Source organism: Ostrinia nubilalis, chromosome 22 (assembly GCF_963855985.1).
Source record: "Ostrinia nubilalis chromosome 22, ilOstNubi1.1, whole genome shotgun sequence".
NCBI classification, from domain to species: Eukaryota; Metazoa; Arthropoda; class Insecta; order Lepidoptera; family Crambidae; genus Ostrinia; species Ostrinia nubilalis.
Window position 1 is genome coordinate 3,628,245 of NC_087109.1, and position 23,592 is coordinate 3,651,836.

At 40.3% G+C, this 23,592-nt stretch overlaps 1 protein-coding gene across 1 annotated transcript in view; it reads right to left on the minus strand.

The window, feature by feature from the left end:
• Positions 1–23,592, minus strand: part of LOC135083026 (dystonin) — a 282,038-nt gene that overhangs the window by 13,656 nt on the left and 244,790 nt on the right. Inside the window, exons 81-102 of the mRNA XM_063977789.1 lie at positions 23,144–23,369; positions 21,916–22,042; positions 21,067–21,190; positions 20,362–20,482; positions 19,159–19,316; positions 17,166–17,317; positions 16,236–16,476; positions 15,664–15,759; positions 14,540–14,722; positions 13,783–13,942; positions 12,767–12,844; positions 12,396–12,515; positions 11,775–11,942; positions 10,583–10,687; positions 8,145–8,268; positions 7,362–7,489; positions 6,707–6,783; positions 6,211–6,282; positions 5,536–5,568; positions 3,284–3,358; positions 1,771–2,060; positions 1,009–1,118 (exon numbers count right to left, since the gene is read on the minus strand). Coding sequence (XP_063833859.1) covers positions 1,009–1,118; positions 1,771–2,060; positions 3,284–3,358; positions 5,536–5,568; positions 6,211–6,282; positions 6,707–6,783; positions 7,362–7,489; positions 8,145–8,268; positions 10,583–10,687; positions 11,775–11,942; positions 12,396–12,515; positions 12,767–12,844; positions 13,783–13,942; positions 14,540–14,722; positions 15,664–15,759; positions 16,236–16,476; positions 17,166–17,317; positions 19,159–19,316; positions 20,362–20,482; positions 21,067–21,190; positions 21,916–22,042; positions 23,144–23,369 — 2,968 coding nt within the window. The remainder of the gene's footprint in view (positions 1–1,008; positions 1,119–1,770; positions 2,061–3,283; positions 3,359–5,535; positions 5,569–6,210; positions 6,283–6,706; positions 6,784–7,361; positions 7,490–8,144; positions 8,269–10,582; positions 10,688–11,774; positions 11,943–12,395; positions 12,516–12,766; positions 12,845–13,782; positions 13,943–14,539; positions 14,723–15,663; positions 15,760–16,235; positions 16,477–17,165; positions 17,318–19,158; positions 19,317–20,361; positions 20,483–21,066; positions 21,191–21,915; positions 22,043–23,143; positions 23,370–23,592) is intronic.

Genomic DNA, 23,592 nt, shown 5'->3' on the forward strand with positions numbered 1-23,592 from the left:
GAAATTGCAAAAAATAATACATACCGCCTGTGTCCGCGCGAAAAATGAGTGTTGCAAAGAAGAAAAACATAATATTGGTTACAAGTGTGTGATAAATCGTCAGATTAGATTATTGTGGAGAAAATTGCAATGGTTCAGATAACGCGAAACCATGTAATGTAGGGCACCATGGGAATTGATAAAAAAAAACAGTAAGTAGAAGTAGGCAGTAGTTACATCTCATTAAATAACATTTTTATTTTACTTTTTTTTATTTATATTTAATTTGACCGATCAAAAAATAGATCCTACTTCTACAAAGAAGGTAATTTTCCCGTTAACTTTTTTGCTGCTCCTACACAGACTAGGTAACAGTTTTGATAGTTTTTATGCATAAAAACATTGTTTTGACCGACACTCCCCACGCCACTCTAGCCAGACGGATTGAGGAGGCCAGAGGGCCTAGTGTGAGTTTTTATTAAACGCTGTCACTAGTGAGCGCGTTTGATGTAAACTCACACTAAGCCCACTGTTGTTCGTTCTCCCTCAGTCGCTTCTTACGACATCCACGGGAAGAGTTGGGACTTGGGATCCTATTTTAGTCTAGTAGAGCAGGGGTACTCTAATTTATTTTAAATACCCCACCTGTAGCGTCTCTACTGGATAATTTTGAAATAATCTCTACTTAATGCAACTGTCTGTTAAAATTTCTTAGCGTTTAGTGTCGCATCTCAATCTAAATGGCAATGCCAGATTTTGTATGGAAAGTGGCGTCTTTTTTTTCGCGCGGCCATCGACCAAGCTTTGTTTTTTGATTACAAAATAGTGTAATAAACCAAACTTACTACGGCATGTATACGTCTAAACTCAGTCTGAACTGAGTTACGAGCATTAGAAGTTTGATGATTTTCATACTAGATTTGCTTTTAGTGCGCAAGTTTTGTAAGAAATTGAATAAGTAGTTGAAAGGTCGTGGGTTCTATTCTGTGTCTGTTAAATCCTAAATAAAAGTTATTCTATTCTACTTACCCAGTCAGGTCGGAGCGCCGCTATGAACTCCTCCCAGTCGATGAGGCCGCCTCCGTTCCTGTCAAACAGGTCAGCCACTGCGCCCATCTCTAGTCGAGAGGTGTCGAACTCTGTGGAAATGTTTCGGGTGAGTTTTCTTCTTATTTTGTTTACTTATGGCCAGGTCTGGAATATTATGCCGCAAGTACACTATGCGAGAAATTGGTCTTGGCTATCTATTACGTACTTGGCTATTTATGTATTACTTAAAGTAACCAATAGGTTACTTTCTCCTTCCCCCACTTTTCCGCATAGTGATGTACTTGGCAAGTACATAATAAGCCATAATGGCGCAAGTACTACTTGCGCCATTATGGCTCATAGTGACCTCGAGTTGAGTTTTTTCAAGGCACCATGCGTTTTGCGCATGACATCTGTCATTTGTATGATAGAGTAGGATAACAGCACTTTGAGCCAAAGCTTGTGGCGTTTTCATTATCATCATCATCATTTTAAACGATTCCGAACCTTTTCTCCCATACCGTTGTGGCTAACGCAAACCGCGAAAGCCAAGAAAAAAAAAAAATTATTTCAGCCACAGGACGTTCACTGCTTAACATAGGCCTCCCCTAATGACTTCTACATCGCACCGCACGGTTGGTAGCGGCCTGCATTCAGCGCCTTCTTGTTACCTTTATGTGGCGTCTTAAGTAGTCGTAATTAGTGTTTTTTTTTTAAATAAAATTAAATCATTGAGAAATGAAGATGTGTGGAAATACTCACTGGTGTTAATAATGCCGTCAATAAACTCGTTCCTCGGTATCAGGCCGTTGTTGTCCTTATCCATTTTCCTGAACAAATCCGTCAGCCTGGACTTCTTGTGGTTCATGAACTTGAGGAACCGCTTCCTCCAGTCGTCCCAGCTGAAGTTGGACACCCTCTGGAGTTCCTTGAGGTGTGCCAGGCGAGCGTGGAGCCGTCTCTGGCGTTCCCAGGCCAGGAGCCAGACGGTCCTCCATTTGTCCCACAGTTGACGGACGCGTGGCGACCTGAACTCCGGTTCGGCGCCTTTGCTGTAGGACAGACGGTTTTGTTAGAGGTTTAAGTAGTTTTTGCTTAACAGTTGACAGCGTATTAAGCATACTTACCCCCTTTCTAATAAAAAAGTTTAACATTTCCATACTACGTACTTTATAACACTGTTCAACGAGCATGTAATTTTTATTATAAAGGGGCAAGGAGGTCAGACTTGAAGTAGTTGTGATTGTGATATTACAGTAGATTCTATAGACTTCAGTAAAAAAAAGCCGATGGGCTTTACTACATTTTTGTTGAATTTAACTGTTATCACAATTACTTAAGACAGTATTTAACTTGATATGCCGTCATCTGTATAAAGTGCGCACACAAGTTGAGAGTGCAAAATATTTCAATATTCATTTTTAGTGTGAAAAAAAAATCGATTGTTTTTTTTGACGACTCTAAGCCGTTTATAAAATCTATTTATCATCAAATAATAAATATCTATTTTTCAACTAAATACTTATTACATAAAAATATCTAAGTTACCTCTACTATTTATAATTTAACTTGGCTAATTCTAAAATACTTTCATGCTTCAACAATAACTCTGTCTAGCAAAATGATGCAAGAAAAATACTTAAAATTAGGATTGTCACGCACAAAAATTGGGCATCAGTTGAAAAACGATGCGTTTGCGATCACACCAAGCTTTTAAGCTCCCTTGTTTTTAAAATGATGATTTAAGACATTTACAAAACACAGGATTTAAGCGTAGGTAGTCCATTTTGAATAAGTGTATGTTCGGAATAACATAGGAATTTAGGGTTGTGGTGAAGTGCCATTGAATATACAGGATGTCCCAAAATTATCACATCACACTGACCGTGGTGGATGTAGATTGAGATGGAGGTAGATTGGCCTAAGACACATCGAACATGAGTATTAAATCCATTTTAAAAAAATAACTAAAATATATTAAGGTCATTTAAAAAAATAACTAAAATTGATAATTTTCAAATCTCATCAAACTTTTCTATGGTCATTAATAACAACTAAAATTGGCCATAATTATATCAACACTCATGAAAGTAAGATTCTGTCTAGGGTGGCATATACCTGCCCAGTAAATGCCTATTTTCCCTCGCTTCGATACCTTTAGTTTTTCTACTAGTTACTTACATTTTGAATCAAAAATATTTGAATTTAAATCTTTTGACAATGACATTTCACAGAACAATTCCGTATATCCCGAACATAGTCTATGGTATCTTACCTTCCCTTAGGCGGGAACCGGGGCCCGTAGTGCGGTAGATTCCTGTCCGGCGTCTCCCGTCCCGGACTCACGCGACTAAAGCACACTCATCATAAGTCACAACTCACAACTAACACACACCGACACCGGTTAGTTAATTTGTTTTTAGTTTTAGTGTTTGTGAAGTGTAATTACACGCACACCGACATGTATGTTCAATTGTTATTATAATAAAGTCTGTGATGGGTGTAATTAGGAATTAGTTATTGTGATAGGTTTAATTTTAGTTATGGTAGAAAGTTTGCTAAGTACACGGGTGTAAATACATAGAAATTAGTCATTGCGATAGGTTTAATTTAGTTTTAGTGAAAAGTTCGCTAAGTTATGCTTATGGGTAGGTACACGACGTGTGTAATTAGAAATTAGTTGGTTTGATAGGTTTTATTTTAGTTATATGTAGTGGAAAGTTTACTAAGTTATGCTGATAAGTACACGGGTGTAATTAGGAATTAGTCGTTGTTATAGGTTTAATTTAGTTTTAGTGAAAAGTTCGGTGAATTCTACTGTGATAGGTTCACTGTTAGTACTGATTGTTTTTTTGCAAAAAGTAGGTTTAATTTACTTTTAGACTTAGTGGTATGTTTGTGAGAGAATTTTACCCGTTGGTTAATGTTTTAATATGTTAGAAAGACATTTAGATAGTATTGATGGTTTTGTATTTTGGTCGAATGACAATGGGCTTTTGATTATTGTGTCTGACAACCTCAAACCATCATGAGCATGCATATGCATAATGCCATCATGATTTCAAACATGCAAGCATTCAATGAGAGCTTTTATTTCATAACAGTTTTGCATGGTTAAAAAACATTGAATCATTTTAGTACAGTAGGCAACATTATAAATATTTAAAACCTTATCTTTCTATTTGTTTTCATTATCATTTATGTTAGCGGGAATATTAGAAGTAATCTTAAGAAAAAAATGTTGTCAACTGTACCAATCGTTCCATGATACCGCATGCAAATTTAAACTTAATGAATATCGCAGTAGAGATGAATTTACTTTATCAAAACTTGTGCTGATGTGGATAGTCAGCTAGGTAGGTAAAGAATTCTAGCTTAAGTTAGTGCAATTTTTATTCCAGTAATATTTACCTATGATGATAATAGAATCCAAAATGACTGCATTCAAAACAAAGAAAGAAAAATAGAATTTAATCTAGCTACTTTTATTTAAATTCTACAGTACGAAACAGATTTATAATAGAAAATTGAATAGATTCTAACGACTAACGAAAAAAACTAATATCGTATTTATCCACAGTTAACTCCAACGACGAAAAACTATTTACTCAACTAGAAATATTTTAAAAAATAACTAAACAAACTACTGATATCCCTGTTTTCGGATATTGTTATTTCGTGGATAAACAAGATTGAATATTGATTGTAAAAATATAGAAAAACATGCTTTTTATACATATTTTTGAAGCACACACTATCTACAACAAAACTACACACAAAAATCAGTTGCAAGACTCGATTATTTCTCTTTTTAAGGTATTGAGATTTTTTAAGTATAATTTTTAAAATTATTATTTGCACAGTCAGCGTCAAATAGTTTGACGCTCAGAGTGGCCAAAAAAGTTGACAACACAACTATTCCAATGAGGGCTATCGTTTTAGCGCTCACCAGTTAGCGCCACTGTAGAGTAAGGTCCTGTCACTTGCTAGTAGCGAAGACAGTGGCACCATCTGGTGAGTGCTAAAGTGGTAGGAGGACTATCGCATTTGCACTCATCAAGATGGCGCCACTGTAGAGTAAGGTCCTGTCAATCGCCAGGGGTGCCAACTGTTAAGTATAAAAACGATAGCCCTCATTGTAACAAAGACGTGTTGTGAACTTTTTGGCTACTTTGAGTGTCACGAACTATTCGACACTGACTGTAGGTACCAATAATAATTTTATGTATTTATTTTTAGTCCAAATTATGCTAAGGAAATACCTTATGGGTAAAGGTAAGGCCAAAGTACCGATTCTATTCAAGTGAAAATTTATTAAATAAAAGAAGAGGCTGTGACAAAATTAACTTGAGTTTTTAACACTGCTTCTACTCAGTATTGGCCCACTTGTTTTACCTAACAGTTGTAGGGTTAAAGTAATACCGGGACATGTAAAAGCGCTTTTTAAAATAAGAATCTTGCAACCGACTACCAAAACTACAAAACTACTACATTTATACACAATCCTTATAAAACATGTCGTCAAACCTTCCACGTCTACTGCGACTGTGAATCCGCGACCTGCCGTGAAGCGTGGCGCGTGGACGAGACAGAAAGCAACATTTACACGTGTTAGAGCGAGACGAAGCTACGTCACGTGAGGCGCCGTCAAATGATGTTTTAACAAAAGTATAATAACCTTAATAAAAAAAGTTATTAAATAAGTTATTTTTTTCTTTTTTTCATCATGCCAGAATCAAACTTTGACAGAAAATTAAAATAACGTATTATTTTTTCAGTATTTTCTTAATTACTTTTTATGAAACGTTCTGAAATCGGAATAGACAATGGGATGTGCTTTGATTAGATAAGTACACGAGAAGTTAAAGAATGACTCCATTATTTATAACCCTCTCATAAATTTTCCGATATTGTGCAAGTGAGAAGGCAATATTGAGTAATAACAACTATTTATAAATAAGCGTTAAAACATCATCTGACGGCGAAAAAGTCACATTAACATTGAAAAGCAAATGAATGTTAAAACATGATTTAGAAGAATGACATTTAAAATCGGGTATATCTTTAAAAAAAAAGTAATTAAAGAAAAAAGTTCGTTAAAAAAATTGAAAAATTAATGAATTTGTTTTTCTAATTTAATATACCCACAAAAAAGAACAAAAAAACAAGGGAAAATTATAAAAAATCGAAATCATAACACACCTGTACCGCCTAGTGCCGTAATAATCTGGTGACACCGATCTCTCTCTACTCAAGTCGTGCTGGGAACCCCGGCTAAATCACACCATGCAATGACGTCACAGCGACACCACACGAGTGAGGGAGACAGACAAACACAATGAGTGACGGAACGCCAAAATGAATGACAGAACAAATGATTGTGGACCATTGATTTAAGTTTTAAGCTGAGACTAGGTGGCGCTGTGTAAAATGACAAATGATATTTTTATTTTACCTAGAAGACAATAGATTTATATCTTTTTCAACCATAAAGAGAAAGCCACCACACTGACATAACCACTCCTTACACTGGAAAACTCGCTTTTTTATCTCACTTGTATAAAAATAAGGTTGTCAAGTCGTTGATTTCAAACTTATATCAATGGTTTTAAAGCAAACACATAACAGAGAAACAGATTTAAACTTAAAGGTGAGGAAAAATAAAGTCTGGTATTCGGATTTTCGAGTTTTTACATACCCAGGAGCTCCTTTAGTGGCGGTCTTGGCGGACACCTTTCGCGGGGTCGATTCCCGGCCCTGGCTTTGACTCTTAACCTGGTGACAATAAGGCTTGTTATCGTAAAACAAAAAGGAAAGAATACGGCGCTTGCAATAATCAAAACTTGGCCCTGCTGCACTATACACTAGGTCGATCCGGTGAGCGAGACAGAGCGAAGTGCAAGAGAGATATTAGTTTTTGGAAAATGACAACAGATGCGCGGCCTGAAGACGTTGTGTGAGGCCTCTTTCTAGGTGGACCGACGATCTGGTGAAGGTCGCGGGATGTGTTTGGATGCGAGTGGCGCAGGACCGGTCGTTGTGAAAATCCTTGGGGGAGGCTTTTGTCCAGCAGTGGACGAACGAATTAATTTAACAAACATATTACGCAGAAATGACGGCCGATGGGGCAGCAAAGTTCTGGAATGGAGGCCACGTACCGGAAAGCGCAGCGTAGGTCGTCCACCCACAAGGTGGACCGACGACCTCATAAAGGTAGCGGGAAGGCGCTGGATGCAGGCCGCCACCAACCGGCCATTGTGGAAATCATTGAGGGAGGTCTATGTTCAGCAGTGGACGTTCTATGGCTGAAATGATGATGATGATGATGATGATGATGATGATTTGCATTTTACCTGGTAAGCCTTGCAGACTCGGTCCACTTCGTTTTGTCTCTTCTGCGTGTGTTCCATCAGTTCTTTGTGGTCCTCAATAAGGCCTTCCAACAGCTCTATCGACTCCGGCAGAGGCTCTGATTCCAACGCTGTAAGGTAAGATACATTTTTTATTTTGTAATGTCAATGTGTATCATTTAGTACCAAATAAATATTTTTTATTTCTTTCTTTCTTTCTTTCATTAGTAAGGGTAAATATAGGCCGAGTTCAAACCCCATTTGAGGCAGTTAACTTTTCAAGGTTTAAAATAGATGTTGATTAACATATTTTTACTCGAATTTGTAATATCCTACTTTAATAATAGGGTATTTGATACAAACAATCAATTGACGTACTTTTTAGGAACTGTCAAAATGAGACTCTCTCATAAATGTTGTAGGGCAATATAAGCCGATGACGTCAATATTTTACCAATTCATTCAATCATTTATCATTTTACTAACTTTTTATCAATTAAAAAGAAACCAATAATCTTTATTTACGATTGATTTAAAATTCGAGTTTTTAAGACCAAAATGTGTCTTAAAAGGTTGTTTTTTAGGATTATTGGTGAATGATGTCAAATACCCAATGAGGGTTTTCGCGTATGAAAAATCCGCCAGATGGCAATACGTAGACGCGAGGTCCAAATGCTGCACGATTGGTTATTTTTGACATGACATTGACAGCTATGTCAAAATCCACCAATCACGCAGCAGTCAGACCCCACATCCACGTCCCATTGGTTGATAACGGATACTTACATAGCAGGGTGTTCTCCAGGCCCATGAGCCATTGGAGGAGCTCCTCCAGCACCAGATCCAAGTCTCGAAGGCTTTGCATGTGCGCCTCTAACTTGCCTCCGCGTTGCATCGCCCATTGCCACACCTAAAGGATAACATTATGGTTTATATCACAGATACTAAAAGGAGATGTGATAAAGGGGCGGGGCTGGTGTCGCAGTAATATGCCCAAAAACAGAACACATTGCTCGTGACATCAATGATGACAGCAGCGACGTCGTCATGTAAACAGCTTATAGATGACCCACGCTGAACTGTCCCACCAAACTCAATGACAGGGGGGCGCTACCATCGTTCAACTACATGGCAAAAATCGGAACCAGCGATCCGGTATTGACGGTGGCGCCCCACTGTCAATGTCATGCATAGGACAGTTCAGTATTTTGGAACTATACAATGCTTGCGTAATACTAAAGATTATTCGAACGTTGAATACTGATACCGCAGTGGATAATGAGCATCTAATTTGATGAATTTCTAATGCGACACTGACGCCCGTATTCACAAACGATGCTTGCTTAAGTGAAGCAGCAAATCGAACGCACAGCGTTGAATAGAGCTCTGTGATTGGTTCGTACGTCACCCTGTGCGTTCATGCGCACTGTGAGAGCTCATAGTAATGTTTGTGAATACGGGCGTGAGTTTCGAACTCGGCGCATTAGGGCCTTAAATTATGAAGTTACCTGTCCCGGTGTAACTTTACTGAATATTCTTATGACTGGCGATACAGACACCATGAGCTTTCTGGATTTGTGTGCTTCGCCCATTTTTAATGGTAATAATAAATCACATCACCCAAAATCTTTATTTTTATGACTGTTACGTAAATCAATCACAACAGAATCAATACTAAATAACATTGAAGTACAGTGCATTATTTGATAAAGTTGATTAAAAATTATCAATCGGAAGATATTGTGATTTACGAAGGTTGAAAACATTTTGCGCGATGCAAATACTAATCTACGTTCCATGTTTTAAATGCGCTTGTTTAATGTAATGTAGCACACTTATCTAAGTTCTTTAGATAAGTAGAAATGTTTTCATTGATTGTACAATACGAAATTGATAATCAGAATAGAAACAATAAATTGAAGTACAATTTAGGCGGTCTTATCGCTAGGAAGCGCTTTCTTCCAAACAGCGTGGGAAGAGGACCGGCAATTTACTGTCTGCGGCTCTATTTCAAAAGAATCAGGTTGGCGACTTGTTACAACATGTCGGCGGTATGTCTGTGACTTACGTAAGCACTTACGTTCGTATTCACAAACGATGCTTGCTTAAGTGAAGCAGCAAATAGAACGCACAGCGTTGAATAGAGCTCTGTGATTGGTTCTTGTGTAACCCATTTTGAGATGATGAGATCTCATAGTAATTTATTTATTTATTTATTTATTTATACTTCAGCACATAAAGTAACAAATGCACTGTGGCGGACTTAATGCCGGATGGCATTCTCTGCCAGTCAACCACGGGTCATGCAGAAAGAGTAAGGCGGTGCAAAAAATTAACATTTTTGATAATAAACCTACTTACATAAGATTACATAAAATAAATAACATAATACAAATAAATATAATAGACATACACATAAATACATAAACATAATAATATTATAGATGTACACATCACTCATGTCTGAGATAGCGAGAAAATTGAGAAAAAAAGGTCATTCCTTGAAATGTTTGCGCAGTGCCTTTTTGAAAGTAAATTTGGAAGAAGGTTTGCGTAATTTGGCCGGAAGGCCGTTCCAGAGCCGTACAGCGGAGACTAAGAAAGAGTTGGACATGAAGCCAGTGCTGTGATGAGGGGTGGCAAGCTGAAGAGACTGACTAGAGCAAAGATTTCTATTGTGAGTGGAGTGGAGGTACTGAAATTTATCTTTTAAATAAGATGGAGAGTCAGGATTGAAAAGAATTGAATGAAGCATACAAAGTGAACGAAGATATCTACGCTGTCTGATGGGAAGCCAACCAAGCTGCGAGCGAAAAGGTGAGATGTGATCAAACTTGCGGAGACCGAAGATAAATCTGATGCAGTTGTTCAAGAGGCGGTCCAGCTTGTAATGTTTGTGATACGGGCGTTATTTTCGATTATAGATTAAATAGAGATAAACGGTATTTTTTAAAAGTTATTTTGGGGTCGACCATCCAATTATCGCCTCAGATAATTAAAGTCATAAATTTCTTTATATGTATAATTAAACTATTAAAATAGCATTTAAAACAGTATTGTTCTGTTGTTTAAGATAGCCAGTTCCTGTGTGGTTGAGGATTTCGAGTGAAGCTCGCTTCTACCTTCGGCCTGATCATCACTTTCCATCAGGTGAGATGCAGGACAAAAGTTTTTTGGTCGTGGATAAATTAAATCGTACAAAAGATAATATATAAAAGACTCACCTCATCCCATCGGCTTTGGATGATGGTGATCCAGTGCTTGATCACCGTGACCGCGTCCGGGTGCGCCTTGCTTAGTATCGACTGTGCGAGCGTGATAGTTTCGTCCTAGAAAGAGAAGGCAATGTTATTGTTAATTCATTTAAAAAATGACAAAACACTGTCACAAAATGTAAAGGCGTTTTCTCAATGGGAGCAATCTTGTGTAATGTTACAAATGAAACATTTGCTCTCGTCTCGTTTCCGCTTTGGTGGAAACCGGGCCTGAGAGTGGGAGAATGGGAGTGGAAGTTTCCTTGTTGATTTTCTTCTCGTTGAGTTCGCGAAAGAAGCGCTCGTGGTCCGATAACACTCTAGTAGCGAGTGACATTGAGAGCGAGTGAGACAGATCGAGTGTGAGAGTGAGAGCGAGTGTGAGAGTGAGAGCGAGTGTGAGAGTGAGAGCGAGTGTAAGAGTGAGAGCGAGTGTGAGAGTGAGAGCGAGTGAGACAGAGCGAGTGTGAGAGTGAAAGCGAGTGAGACAGAGCGAGTGTGAGAGTGAGAGCGAGTGTGAGAGTGAGAGCGAGTGTGAGAGTGAGAGCGAGTGAGACAGAGCGAGTGTGAGAGTGAAAGCGAGTGAGACAGAGCGAGTGTGAGAGTGAGAGCGAGTGTGAGAGTGAGAGCGAGTGTGAGAGTGAGAGCGAGTGAGACAGAGCGAGTGTGAGAGTGAAAGCGAGTGAGACAGAGCGAGTGTGAGAGTGAGAGCGAGTGTGAGAGTGAGAGCGAGTGTGAGAGTGAGAGCGAGTGTGAGAGTGAGAGCGAGTGTAAGAGTGAGAGCGAGTGTGAGAGTGAGAACAGTGTGAGAGTGAGAGCGAGTGTGAGAGTGAGAGCGAGTGAGACAGAGCGAGTGTGAGAGTGAAAGCGAGTGAGACAGAGCGAGTGTGAGAGTGAGAGCGAGTGTGAGAGTGAGAGCGAGTGTGAGAGTGAGAGCGAGTGTGAGAGTGAGAGCGAGTGTGAGAGTGAGAGCGAGTGTAAGAGTGAGAGCGAGTGTGAGAGTGAGAACAGTGTGAGAGTGAGAGCGAGTGTGAGAGTGAGAGCTAGTGTGAGAGCGAGTGCGAGTGAGACAGAGCGAGTGTGAGAGTGAGAGCGAGTGTGAGAGCGAGAGTGAGAGCGAGTGCGAGTGAGACAGAGCGAGTGTGTGAGTGAGAGCAGTCACCTTGTCGATCTTCTTCTCGTTGAGCTCGCGCACGAAGCGCTCGTGGTCGCGCAGTTGCGCGCTCGCCTCGTGCTCGGCGTCGGGCGGCGCGCCGGCGAAGCGAAGCCGCGTTTCGGCGTCCGACAGCCATTCTAGCAGCATGTTGACAGAGCGGTGGAGGCGCTCCGCCTATGAAAACACATAAGTTTAGTCTCAAGTTAATGTTGTGAGAAACAGGAAAAGTATGACAGATTTTTTGCAATAATTATTAATTTGCAATAGGGCATAGAACCGGTTTTTAGTGAAAAAAAAAACAGTTTTTCGTTGGAACCGGTTCGTTGTGACCCCACAGAATCGGTTCTATGCCTAATTTCTAAAAACTTAATATAATAATAATAAAAAACATGTTCAAAAACAAGCTTTCGTCTTAGTAGAGTGCAATGTAATGAACTTTATTGTTTAAGAAAAAATGTGTAATCCGCCATCTTGGAGTTTACAATATATATTGCTGCAAATTAGTTATGCTATCACTAGAACTAAAGTTGTATCCAAAATTTCAGCTCAATCGCAACAAATTATCGAAAAAGTTTGCGGATTTTGACGAACAACAGAATACGACAAAGTAAATAAATATAATATTACCTCCTTCAGCGCCAGTTCTAATTTCTGCGCCTTCTTGTCGCTAAGCGAATGGACGCTTTCCCACAGTTGCTTCAATTCTCCACACTGTTGTCGGATGCTCACTGCGTCTTCGCGGGGCACCTAAAATGCAACTTATGGTTAGCATATTAAGATACACTTTCACTTGCAGAAGTTCGATACTCGCTGCCACCAACTAGAGACGGATAAAACACCTTATATTTAAGGATATAGAATACGTTTTGGACTACACTTCTTTATAAAGGTCAGGTTCAGTACAAGTATGCGAGTTGCTAATTCGTTAAGGTAGATTTTTATGTTTGGTGTGAAAGTATTTTCAACCTTATTAGTAGTAGAATTAAAGTATAACTTACAGTAGCTTCCAGATCTTTTCCAGTCTTCATGACAGACTGCATTTGCTGTTCTCGGGAGTGGAGGTCTTCTTCGAATTGCTGTAAGAAGGATATCATTAGAAATTAGTACCATATTGAAAATTATTGAAGTCGGTTCCAGCCTCTGTTCGACCAAATTGCATTGCAAGCAGAAGATAATTTGCAGAATAGAGTTCAATTAACCTTGCACTGGCCTTTAAGCATAGTATCAATCTCTTAGTCTATAAGCAACCTAAAACTGCCAATAACATGCTTAACATTTGAGACACTGACCTCAATTTACCTTGTGCTGTCTTTACAAGTATAATACTAGTCTATATTATTTCTAGAAACATGTATGACCATTCCAAACTACTTAACAGGTTCAGTAATGGAGTTGGTCGGATGTTCGGGTGAGTCCGCAGACAGATTTAACTGCTGCCTCTTCTATTAAAACTATTTACTACCTTACAGCACAGAATAATAATAAGTACTACGTACAGAAATTTACTTCGCGAAGGTATTTAAAAAAATGTATGCTCAATGTCATTAACAATATGGTGTAATTTAGCCTGTCTCAAGAGTCAAGCACCATTTTGTTGTCAAACGTCAGTGATCGGCACTGCGCCGGAGCTATAGGGCTGACTTCGGTAAAATGATGTGACGTGAGGTGCCAAACTGCGGAAAATGGCGGAGGAAATACATGATTTAGCATGAATTATCATGAATAATATTAACTACTTATTTACCTCTCAGTGTCTTGAGGCAACTTAAAAAAGTACATTCTGTGTTTTTATTATTATTTAGGCAGTTAAATACTGCACAGTATTTAGTACACCCTTTTTTTCTTTTCTTCCATCATACACAAGAATACGCGTGCGTGAGTCAATGTTCGCTCGTATGTGAGGCCTTGTCGAATAGTGTCCTGTAGGTGGGCCATCGTGCGTGTTTTGTTTTCGATGTAAACTCGCGGAGATGAACAGGCCTGCTTACAGGTTCAGTAATAAAGTCCAACTCACCTTGTGCTGTTCTATCAAAGCCATGACTGTGTCCAGGTCTCCGTGCACAGGCGAGTCCGCAGACAGACTGAGTTGCTGCTTCTTCAGCCAGTCCAGGAGAGCCGACATGGCGTCCTTGAACTGTCCCGAGTATAACAGAGCCTCCTCGAGTTTGCGTTGCCTGTTACAATACAAATTAATTGGTTAATTCGTCGATAAAAAAGTACTACAGGCTACTAACGATTTGACGAAATAAGCCAATACTTTGAAATTAGTTGCTAAAATAAAATACGTTTGTCGTCTAAAATCGTCGATAAGATTTTATCACAGCGCGCAACCTAACTGCCGGGCTGCTGCAGATGTGAATAAGCCTTGCTCTAACCCCTAAGCCATACATATGGCTAAAACATTCGAATGACAGCGGAGTGAAGTCCTTCCGACTATGCTATAGAAGCTCCAAATTATACGCGAATACTTCTGGATAGCGCGAATCTTCTGGTTTTTGCGATGTGTGGTTTAAGGGACAAAATGATTAGATTGCTTGTAATTTTTGTGAAGTAAATATTCTTATAAATAACATAACTTAATTTTTACTTTGAATTTAATACTAAACTAAATTGAAAGAATACCACTTGATATTGGAAATCAAGGCAGGGAGCGTAACTTTTTTGTTTAAATTCCTTTGAAATAAGTACTTAAATATATTTAAAAGTTCCTAATCTTTAATACTACTCACTTCCAGCTTTTTCAAGAAGAAGAAGTATAGGTAGGTACAAACCTGTCAACGGCCTTAGAGCAGACGGTGGTCCACTTGCTCTTGAGGTCGCTTAACATGTCTCGCAGCGCGGGTTCGTCCGCTTTGGGCGCCTTGTCCTTCAGTTGTTTACCGCCCTTCATGGTTTGATCGTAGACGGGCTGTTTCGCTCCCAATGCCTTTTGGAACTCGCGATGTTTATGCAATCTGAAATTATACAATAATGATGATACGTTAAATAGTAGAATAAGGCTGAGTCCGCACTACGGTAAAACCGCGAGACCGCCCTAAACGTATACTCGGGAAAAAGCAGTTGCATTCGTTTTACTGGGTTATAAAATCACTGTAGTGCGGACTCGGCCTAAAAGGACGTAGCACACATATCAACCCGGAAAGGGATCGTAACCGTATCAACTCGAGGCGGTCAGTATTCTATGTATGAAACTCCTAAGTGCAACGCACACTTATCGGCACTGTAATGTAAACGCCTCGCCTCGCGGATGACTGCGCGAGAGGCGATGACAGCTCGCGAAAGGCGATACGGTGTTGATCGCTTTCCAAGTTGATTAGTCTGCTATGACCTCAATACTATGTAGTGTTTTCGTGGATGTCGTAAGAGACAACTAAAGGATAATTATTAACTGTAATGTGAGCAGCTAGGGACTGTAATTCAATTATAGTTTTGAACACAACAAAATATTCGTTTCAGCCAAATGACGTCCACTGCTGGACAAAGGTCTCCCACAAGGATTCTCCTTGATTTAATCTAATATTGACTCTAATATCCGATTGACTGCCCTGCATTAATTTATTTAAATCTTACAAAATTTATTTAACTGACATTTATGATTTTGACATTTAATTTGCTCATTATTACTTTTCTTTTAACATAATCACGCTTTAACATTTGTATGCCGACAAGGCTGATCACGGCTTGAACACATCTTTTGTTTGTACATCATACTCCTTACCTGTGTTTCACAAATAAATTATATTTATTTGTGAAATAAATTATATTTATATGAATTTGAATTTGAAGGATTTCCATAACGATCGGTCCTACGCTGCCCGCATCCAGGTGCTTCTCGCGACCTTCACCAGATCGTCGGTCCACCTAGTGGTGAAATAAATGAACTTTTTAAACTTACCTCTGCTTGATCTTCTCAGGATCGTTGACGGTCGCCTCTTGGTTGAGTTCGTCCAGTTGTTTCTCGGTATCGTTCAGCCAGTTCATCAAGTTGTTCCTATCGAAGATATTTCATTCAGTTAAGGGCATTTTATGACAATTCAATTGAAAACATTTGATTTGTATTTTTTTAAAGGCGGTTATAATTTCCAGGGTAGTCCAACAATCCAATAATTTGCAGAATAGCAAGCAAGAAAATTTTATATTTAACTAAAATAATTTTTCATCCGTATTTCACTTTAGACCTTATGAAAAAGTGACAAATTTAAAAAAAATAGGACCGTAGCTAATTGTCGTGGTTTTGTAAAAGGTATAAACACCTTTTCAGCAGTCAAAGAAACTGTTAACAGTTTGCCAGTCCATGTACTAAATATAGTACACATCCTATTGTTTGACTATTACGTATTTTATGAACACTGAAAGGGTTAAATAATAATAGGAATTACAAACATTGCAAGTCAAAAAAAAGCTTATTAAAATAATCTTCACACATTGCAAGTTAAATAAAAGCTTATAAAAATAATCTTCACTCACCACATGTCGCTGAATTCCTTGGCCTCTTTGAAGCCGTGGTCCAGCGCCCTGGTTCTCTCGGCGGCCTTAGATACCACACGCTCCCAGCGGTGCTGAACCGATACCAGCAAGTTCTTGATGAGGATAACGTCTTGTTTCTGGCTGAAGTATTTGAGGTGGGTGCCCTTCTTGTCCAGATGTAGCATGGTCTCGCGGTGCGTGGCCACTTCCTTCTGGAAGGCCTTGTGCTCTTCGATTTGGGCTGTGGGAAGTACAAAGTGAAAATGAATTGGATAATGTTAGATGAACTTAGATATTACCTTTGCATCAATGTGAAATAAGGACTACTGAAAGTCACATGATATGAAATAGCGATCAACTAATGTATGTTTCACCGTAAAATTGTGAATTCAGTCAGACATAGTTAGATTACAATCTAACATGACATAGTTAGATTACAATCTAAACTTTACCTAACCTAAACCACTGTTAGTTCACAATCTCACGCATTATATTATAAACTGAATTCACAATTTCACGTTGACATAATATTATTATGCATCTCCTTTATTGAGACAGTTAAAATACGACGTGTAAAAGGAAGAAAGAAAGAAAAATCATTTATTTGGTACTAAAAATAGAATGATAAAAAAGCGCTTTTTAGGCTGGGTGTTACCATCTTACTTTAACTTTGACAAACGTAAAAAATCTGCCAACTTCCGTTATAGTTACGGTTAAAGTTAGGTGGTGCAACTCAGCCTTAGAAGCCTTTTTGCAGAAAACAAGTGACTTCTAACCCCCTTACTAATAAAAAGTTACACAGTTGTTGAACACTGTTTTAAAATGACATTTCCATACTAAACGTCACTTTAAAACACTGTTCAACGAGCGTGTAAGTTTTATTAGTAAGGGGGTAAGTCTTTAAAAAGAAAAGATAGGGTATGTACTTACTGAGCAGAGTTTCCATGACTCGCGAGACGGGTTTAGCAGAAGTAAGAGTCTTCTCGGCGCCCGTCAGCCAGTCCACGAAGGCTTGGAGAGCGTCGTGGAACTCCGTAGCTTCTTTGAGTGCGATCTCCAGCTTGATCTTCTTGTCTGAGGCTCTGTAAAAATCAAATAGATTAATAAATATGCACCAGTAATTTAAAATGTACCAATAACACATCATATTCTACGTTTTTATTGTAAAATAGACCCTATTACATCTGCACAAGATGCCACAGAGTTTAGCATGACATGCTGTCATCTGCATAAATAACAAGGTACTCCAAGTGTTATTGGCTTCAAAACAATAGTCCAGCGATTGAAGCCGGTAGGCTATTGTGCAACTAAAGGACATATTATATCCGAACATTAATGCCCGTTTTCACCATCAATACCTAATTTTTAAGTGACCCCTACGGTAACACGTAACAGGAATTTTGCTTTCATAGGAGTCACTTTAAAATTAGGGATTGATGGTGAAAACGGGCATAAGTCTCCCCAACCCGTCTGGTAAGCGTGGGGAGTGAACATTTTGATTTTGAACGACAATAATCGTTTGTTTTTCCCCGGGCAAACTTGGTTTTCACTGTCTAAGTTTCTGGCGGTAAAGCTGTTGGTCCTGGCTACACAGGAGTTGCAGCGGCAACGAGATTAGTCCCGTGTCCCGTTTCGATGATGTGGAGTTACGAAAGGGGTTGAGATTAGTCCCATGTCCCGTTGTGGTACGTACTAGTGTCCGACCGAATGTTCGGTTTCGGTTTCGTTTTCGGTTGAGTTTCGGTAAAAACACGAGTTTCGGTTTAGTTTCGTTTTCGGCGGCAAACTTGCCGAAACTACGACCGAAACCGAATGTGCATTCGGGAGTTTCCGCGCTGTTATCGGTCATGTTCGGCGCGTTGAATGAGTGAATGAATCCAATCAGAGCCAATGTCGTGATTCGCTCGCTTGTTTGTTTGCTGTTAGTTTTTTTGTTTTGTTGTGGTGGCGAGTTTTCGAGTGATTTATTTTGAATTTGGTAAGTTTTATCTCGTTATAACATAAGAGCGGGTAGTAAACATAAAAAAAATCAAGTTTAATCTAACCTATAATTTTTTTTTTGTTTCGCAAATTCTATTCGTAAACAAATATTAGTTAGGTAGTTAGTATTGAAATAACTAACTATAGTGCATTTGTGCAGAGTTTCAAAGTTCATTTTAGTATTTATCACCAAGGTATCCAAGTGGCAAGTACAGTAGATACTAACTTACGTACTACCAATTTTGTTTTGAGAAATTATTAAGGTAAAAGACCCGACCATGAGTAATTAAAAAAAATCTAGACTATAAATCCTTCTTTTTCTTTTTAATACATAATTTGATACCTTTTAGAGTGAAAAGGCGCTTTATACGTTCAATTTTAATGCCATTTAAAGAGAAAACAATAAAGACTGACTGATTATAATAACGTTTTCTTTATTTTCCCTCAAAATATGAGCCTTGTAAGGAAGTTTCGGTTTCGGTTTCGGCCGAAATAGACACCGTTGCCGAAATTCGTTTTCGGTTTCGGTTTCGGTCGTAAAACTAGTTTCGGTCGGACACTAGTACGTACCTAGCAGTGACGTTGTCCCATCTGGACTTGAGCGTCTTGAGGTTGTGGTGTAGCTGCGAGGTGGGGTTGGGCTTGTCCTGCCGCTTGAGGTACTCCTGGCCCTGTTACAGGACCGCCTCCAGTTTCGATGATGTGGAGTTACGAAAGGGAGGTGATAAAGAAGAATCTTGTGTTTTTGATGATACGTACCTAGCAGTGACGTTGTCCCATCTGGACTTGAGCGCCTTGAGGTTGTGGTGTAATTGCGAGGTGGGGTTGGGCTTGTCCTGTCGCTTGAGGTACTCCTGGCCCTGTTGCAGGACCGCCTCCAGTTTCGATGATGTGGAGTTACGAAAAGGGGTGAGATTAGTCCCGTGTTTTTGATGATACGTACCTAGCAGTGACGTTGTCCCATCTGGACTTGAGCGTCTTGAGGTTGTGGTGCAACTGCGAGGTGGGGTTGGGCTTGTCCTGCCGCTTGAGGTACTCCTGGCCCTGTTGCAGCACTGCCTCCACCTTCGGCCGGTTGGCTTCTATCTCGTTGTATATTTCCTGTTAGAAAGTAAGTACTAGTAATTAAACAGGCTAAGAAAAATACGCGTTTGTTGGACCTCAAGAAAACGAAATAAGGTTTAGAGTAGGCGCACACCGTTGATTTTTAGTTGGCCGATAGTTGTGCCCGATTTTAATTGTATGAAGAATCGGCCAAATCGAATCGGCGTAGTGTGCGCACTCCCATACATGCCCATACTGATCAACTGCCCGACTAAACTATCTGCCGACGAAAAATCAACGGTGTGCGCCTACTCTTAAATTGATGAGGTACATAAGTAGATATTTCTGCTGCTTAGTAAGGTATAATTACAAATTCCAGTCGTAATTCAAGAAATATTAAGTATTGTGGAAACAATGTTTTATATCGCTCTGTATACAATTCTTAATTTTGCTTCTTTTTTTTTTAAGAAATTATTTTGCGAAAAAGCACGAACCCTCGGTGCGCGAGTCCAACTCGCACTTGGCCGGTTTTTTCTCATTATTATACCTATTGGAACTATGTGCATGTTCAATATTAAATATTGTAACTTTGACAAAAATGTTGTGTAAGTGATAGTGTTGTGTAGTAAATAAAATATTTAAACTAAAACCCCAATATGTGTTGTATACTGTGAATGTCTTAAATGTGTATTGCTGTTGGTGTACCTTTATCAATAAATAAAAAAATAAATAAATAAATATTTACTTTACTTTAAAAAACGTTACACAACACCTTCATATTTTTAATATCAGTAAGTAGTCCGTAGGAGAACCAGAGTGACTGACATAGCCCGCAGAATCGCTAAAATCAAGTGGCAGTGGGCGGGGCACATAGCTCGTAGTGCTGATGGCCGCTGGGGCAGGAAAGATCTTGAGTGGCGACCACGGGCTGGAAGACGTAGCGTGGGCAGGCCCCCCACTAGGTGGACCGACGATCTGGTGAAGGTCGCGGGAGGTACCTGGATGCAAGCGGCGCAGGACCGGTCTTTGTGGAAATCCTTGGGGGAGGCCTTTGTCCCTCAGTGGACGTCTTTCGGCTGAAACGAACGAAGTAGTTACTTACCATGAATCTCTCCAGTTGTTCTGAGGCGGTCTCGGGTAGACCACCGACGGGTTTGGAGGCTGCAATGACGCTGTCCACTTCGGACAACCACGAGAGCAGATCGCCGATTTCGGCATTGAAGCTGCAAACAAAATTGAGTTTTAACACACATATCATAAAGATCTTTTAATATAAGGGGCCGACTTAACCTTGGCTCAATACTCAATAAACTTTTTGCTGGTTAGGTTTATAAACGGTTAAGCAGTAGTTCTTGGCTACAGAGCAGAGTTTCTGTGAGTGCAGTTATTTTACTCCGTGAAGCGATTTTGAAACAATGTTTTGCCTAGCTCTTTCAAATCAGACCGCACACGGTAAATTGTAGGACAACAGAACTGCGCCGGAATAAAGTAAAATTGACAAACCAATAGTTAGTGTGCGGTCTTGCAAACGCACAAGACATCCTGCTGAAAACGTCTAATTTGAAAGAGCCCAAATCCAGGGGCCCAGGCATCTTCTCTTTTTATTAGGATGCAAAAGGCCCCGTGATACTTAAATACCTAGGGTTTCTAGAAGTTAATGCAAAGAGTGCCCTGAGTGCAAATACCCTTGGTGTTCACTGGTTGACTTTTTATTGGCGATCAAGCTGTAGGTTCTAGATACACAGTAGTTGCTGCGGGGAACGAGAGGTGGGAATAGTCCCGTAGCCGTTGATGTGTTATTCCTTACCTCTGGGCTTCCCTAAGGGCGTCTTCGAGCTCCGACTGCCTGTCGCGAGCCTTTTGCTGCAGTTCGCGCCACTTCTTGTTCATGGTCGACAGCTTTTCGGCTGTTTCGCCGGCCTCTGCGGTTCCTGTTACAGAATAAACATATTATCTCATTAGATATTTTGATTTAATAGGATTTTCTAGTTAGATATCTAGACCAGGGTTTCCCAATTTTTTTTGCCAAGGAACCCTAATTGATTATACTTTTCCTAGCGGAACCCCCGTACTACTCCGCCCGCACGCCCTGCCCCTCCCTTGTGCGTAAACAAGTCGGCGCGAGCGAACAACGTCGGTCACGAAACGTGGGATAATATTTTTTACGGAACCCTTGCGGCCTTTCCACGGAACCCCAGGGTTCCGCGGACCACCATTCGGGAACCGCTGATCTAGACGATGCATTACACTGACTTAGGGAGAGAACGAGAGATGAGAAAGTAGGCTGTTTGATTTTTGTTTTTTATCTATGTCTGTTGTTTAGAGCGCATTCACATTTAGGCGACTTTAGCAGCGCGACAAACGCGCGATATCCGCGTTGCCGATAATTTCATACTATACATTATTATGATAGCCGATGCCTGCCTTTTATAAAAACGCTGCTGTCGCCCTATGTGAAAGCGGTCTTATGGCGTGTGATCTATGCCCTGTGCTCAGCAACCTGTGCTCCTATGCTCTGAAACCTGTGCTGCTGAGCTCAGTAACCTGTGCTCTGAAACCTATGCTCCTGAGCTCAGCTACCTGTACTCTGACACCTATGCTTCTGTGTCCAACAATCTGTGATCTGAAACCTGTGCATCTGTGCTCTTCAACTTACCGTGCTGCTGTATCTGTGCGCCGGCGTCGTTGAGGGTATCAACACTGGCCTGGTGCGCCGCGATGTCGTTCACCAGCACCTTTAACTTGGCCAGCTCCACCTCCAAGATCTGAGGGTCGCCTGCCACCTGAAGAAGAAGAATATGTTTAAATATACATATGCATAGTTCCAAAATACTGAACTGTCCTATCCATGACATTGACAGTGGGGCGCCACCGTTAATACCGGATCGCTGGTTCCGATTTTTGCCATGTTGGAAACCATATAGTTGAACGATGGTAGCGCCCCCCTGTCATTGGTTTGGTGGGACAGTTCAGCGTGGGTCATCTATACATGACAAATTAGACACTTGACAGCACCAGTCAATAAATTGAGACACATTTAGCTGTATCGTTTTCCAATACGGCACGTGCGCAACGCAACCATACGAGGTCGCAAAGTTGAAATTCGGAGACATTTCAAAACTCCCGGAAAACTTTCCAGGTTTAGGAAACCCCATTATTTGGATTCAAATGACTGGACTAATAGACAATATCGCCGGAATATAAAAACGAGAGATAAAAACAGATTATATTTTTTAAGATAGACAATTTCTCTGTGGTTGAGGATTTTGTGCGAAGTTTGTTTCCACATTCCGCCTGATCATCACTGTCCTCAGGTAAGTAAGGTGCAGGTAACTTTCGTTAAAATTTTCTGTGTTTTTTTAAGCAACTTACAGGTTTGAGCGTGTTCAAAGTGTCCTGGATCCATGTCAGCAGCTCTTGCAAGGCGTTCCAACTGTTGCTGCCTCTCCACCATGCCTCTAAGGACGGCCAACTACCAGAGTTGACCCAGATATTATTACTGTCGCAACTTACCGGTTTGAGCGTGTCCAAAGTGTCCATAGTGTTCTGGATCCAAGTCAGCAGCTCTTGCAAGGCATGTTGCAGCTGTCCCAGCCTTAACAAAGCTCTCTCCAACTGCTGCTGCCTCTCCACCATGCCTCAAAGGACAAACGGCCGACTACCGAGTGTTTACATCTGATAATATTACTGTCGCAACTTACAGGTTTGAGCGTGTCCAAAGTGTCCATAGTGTTCTGGATCCAAGTCAGCAGCTCTTGCAAGGCGTGTTGTAGCTGACCCAGCCTCAGCAGTGCCCTTTCCAACTGTTGCTGCCTTTCGACCATGCCTCTAAGGAGGGCTGGCTATCGAGAGTTAATTTTGATGATATTACTGTCGCAACTTACCGGTTTGAGCGTGTCCAAAGTGTCCATAGTGTTCTGGATCCATGTCAGCAGCTCTTGTAACGCGTGCTGCAGCTGTCCCAGCCTTAACAAAGCTCTCTCCAACTGCTGCTGCCTCTCCACCATGCCTCTAAGGAGGGCCGACCACCGAGAGTTGACTTCTGTGAGAGGCTGTTTTATGGCAGCCGCTTGCTCGGAGGATGTGCGTTCGGTCAGCTCTTGGGCTTGTCTGGAGAAGATTTGGAGGTTATTGGGAGGTAAGGAGGTATGGTGTATATGTGACTTGTAATTGCGACTAACATCAAAATGTTAAAGATTACATTACAGTTTTCAGGATATTATGTTTTAGACTATAGTTTGTGCGCTGTCATGTTTTGTTTATTCGGAAATTCAGCAGCATTGTTTAGAATTAACATGTTATGTGAATACTGAATATTTGAAGTCAACTAATC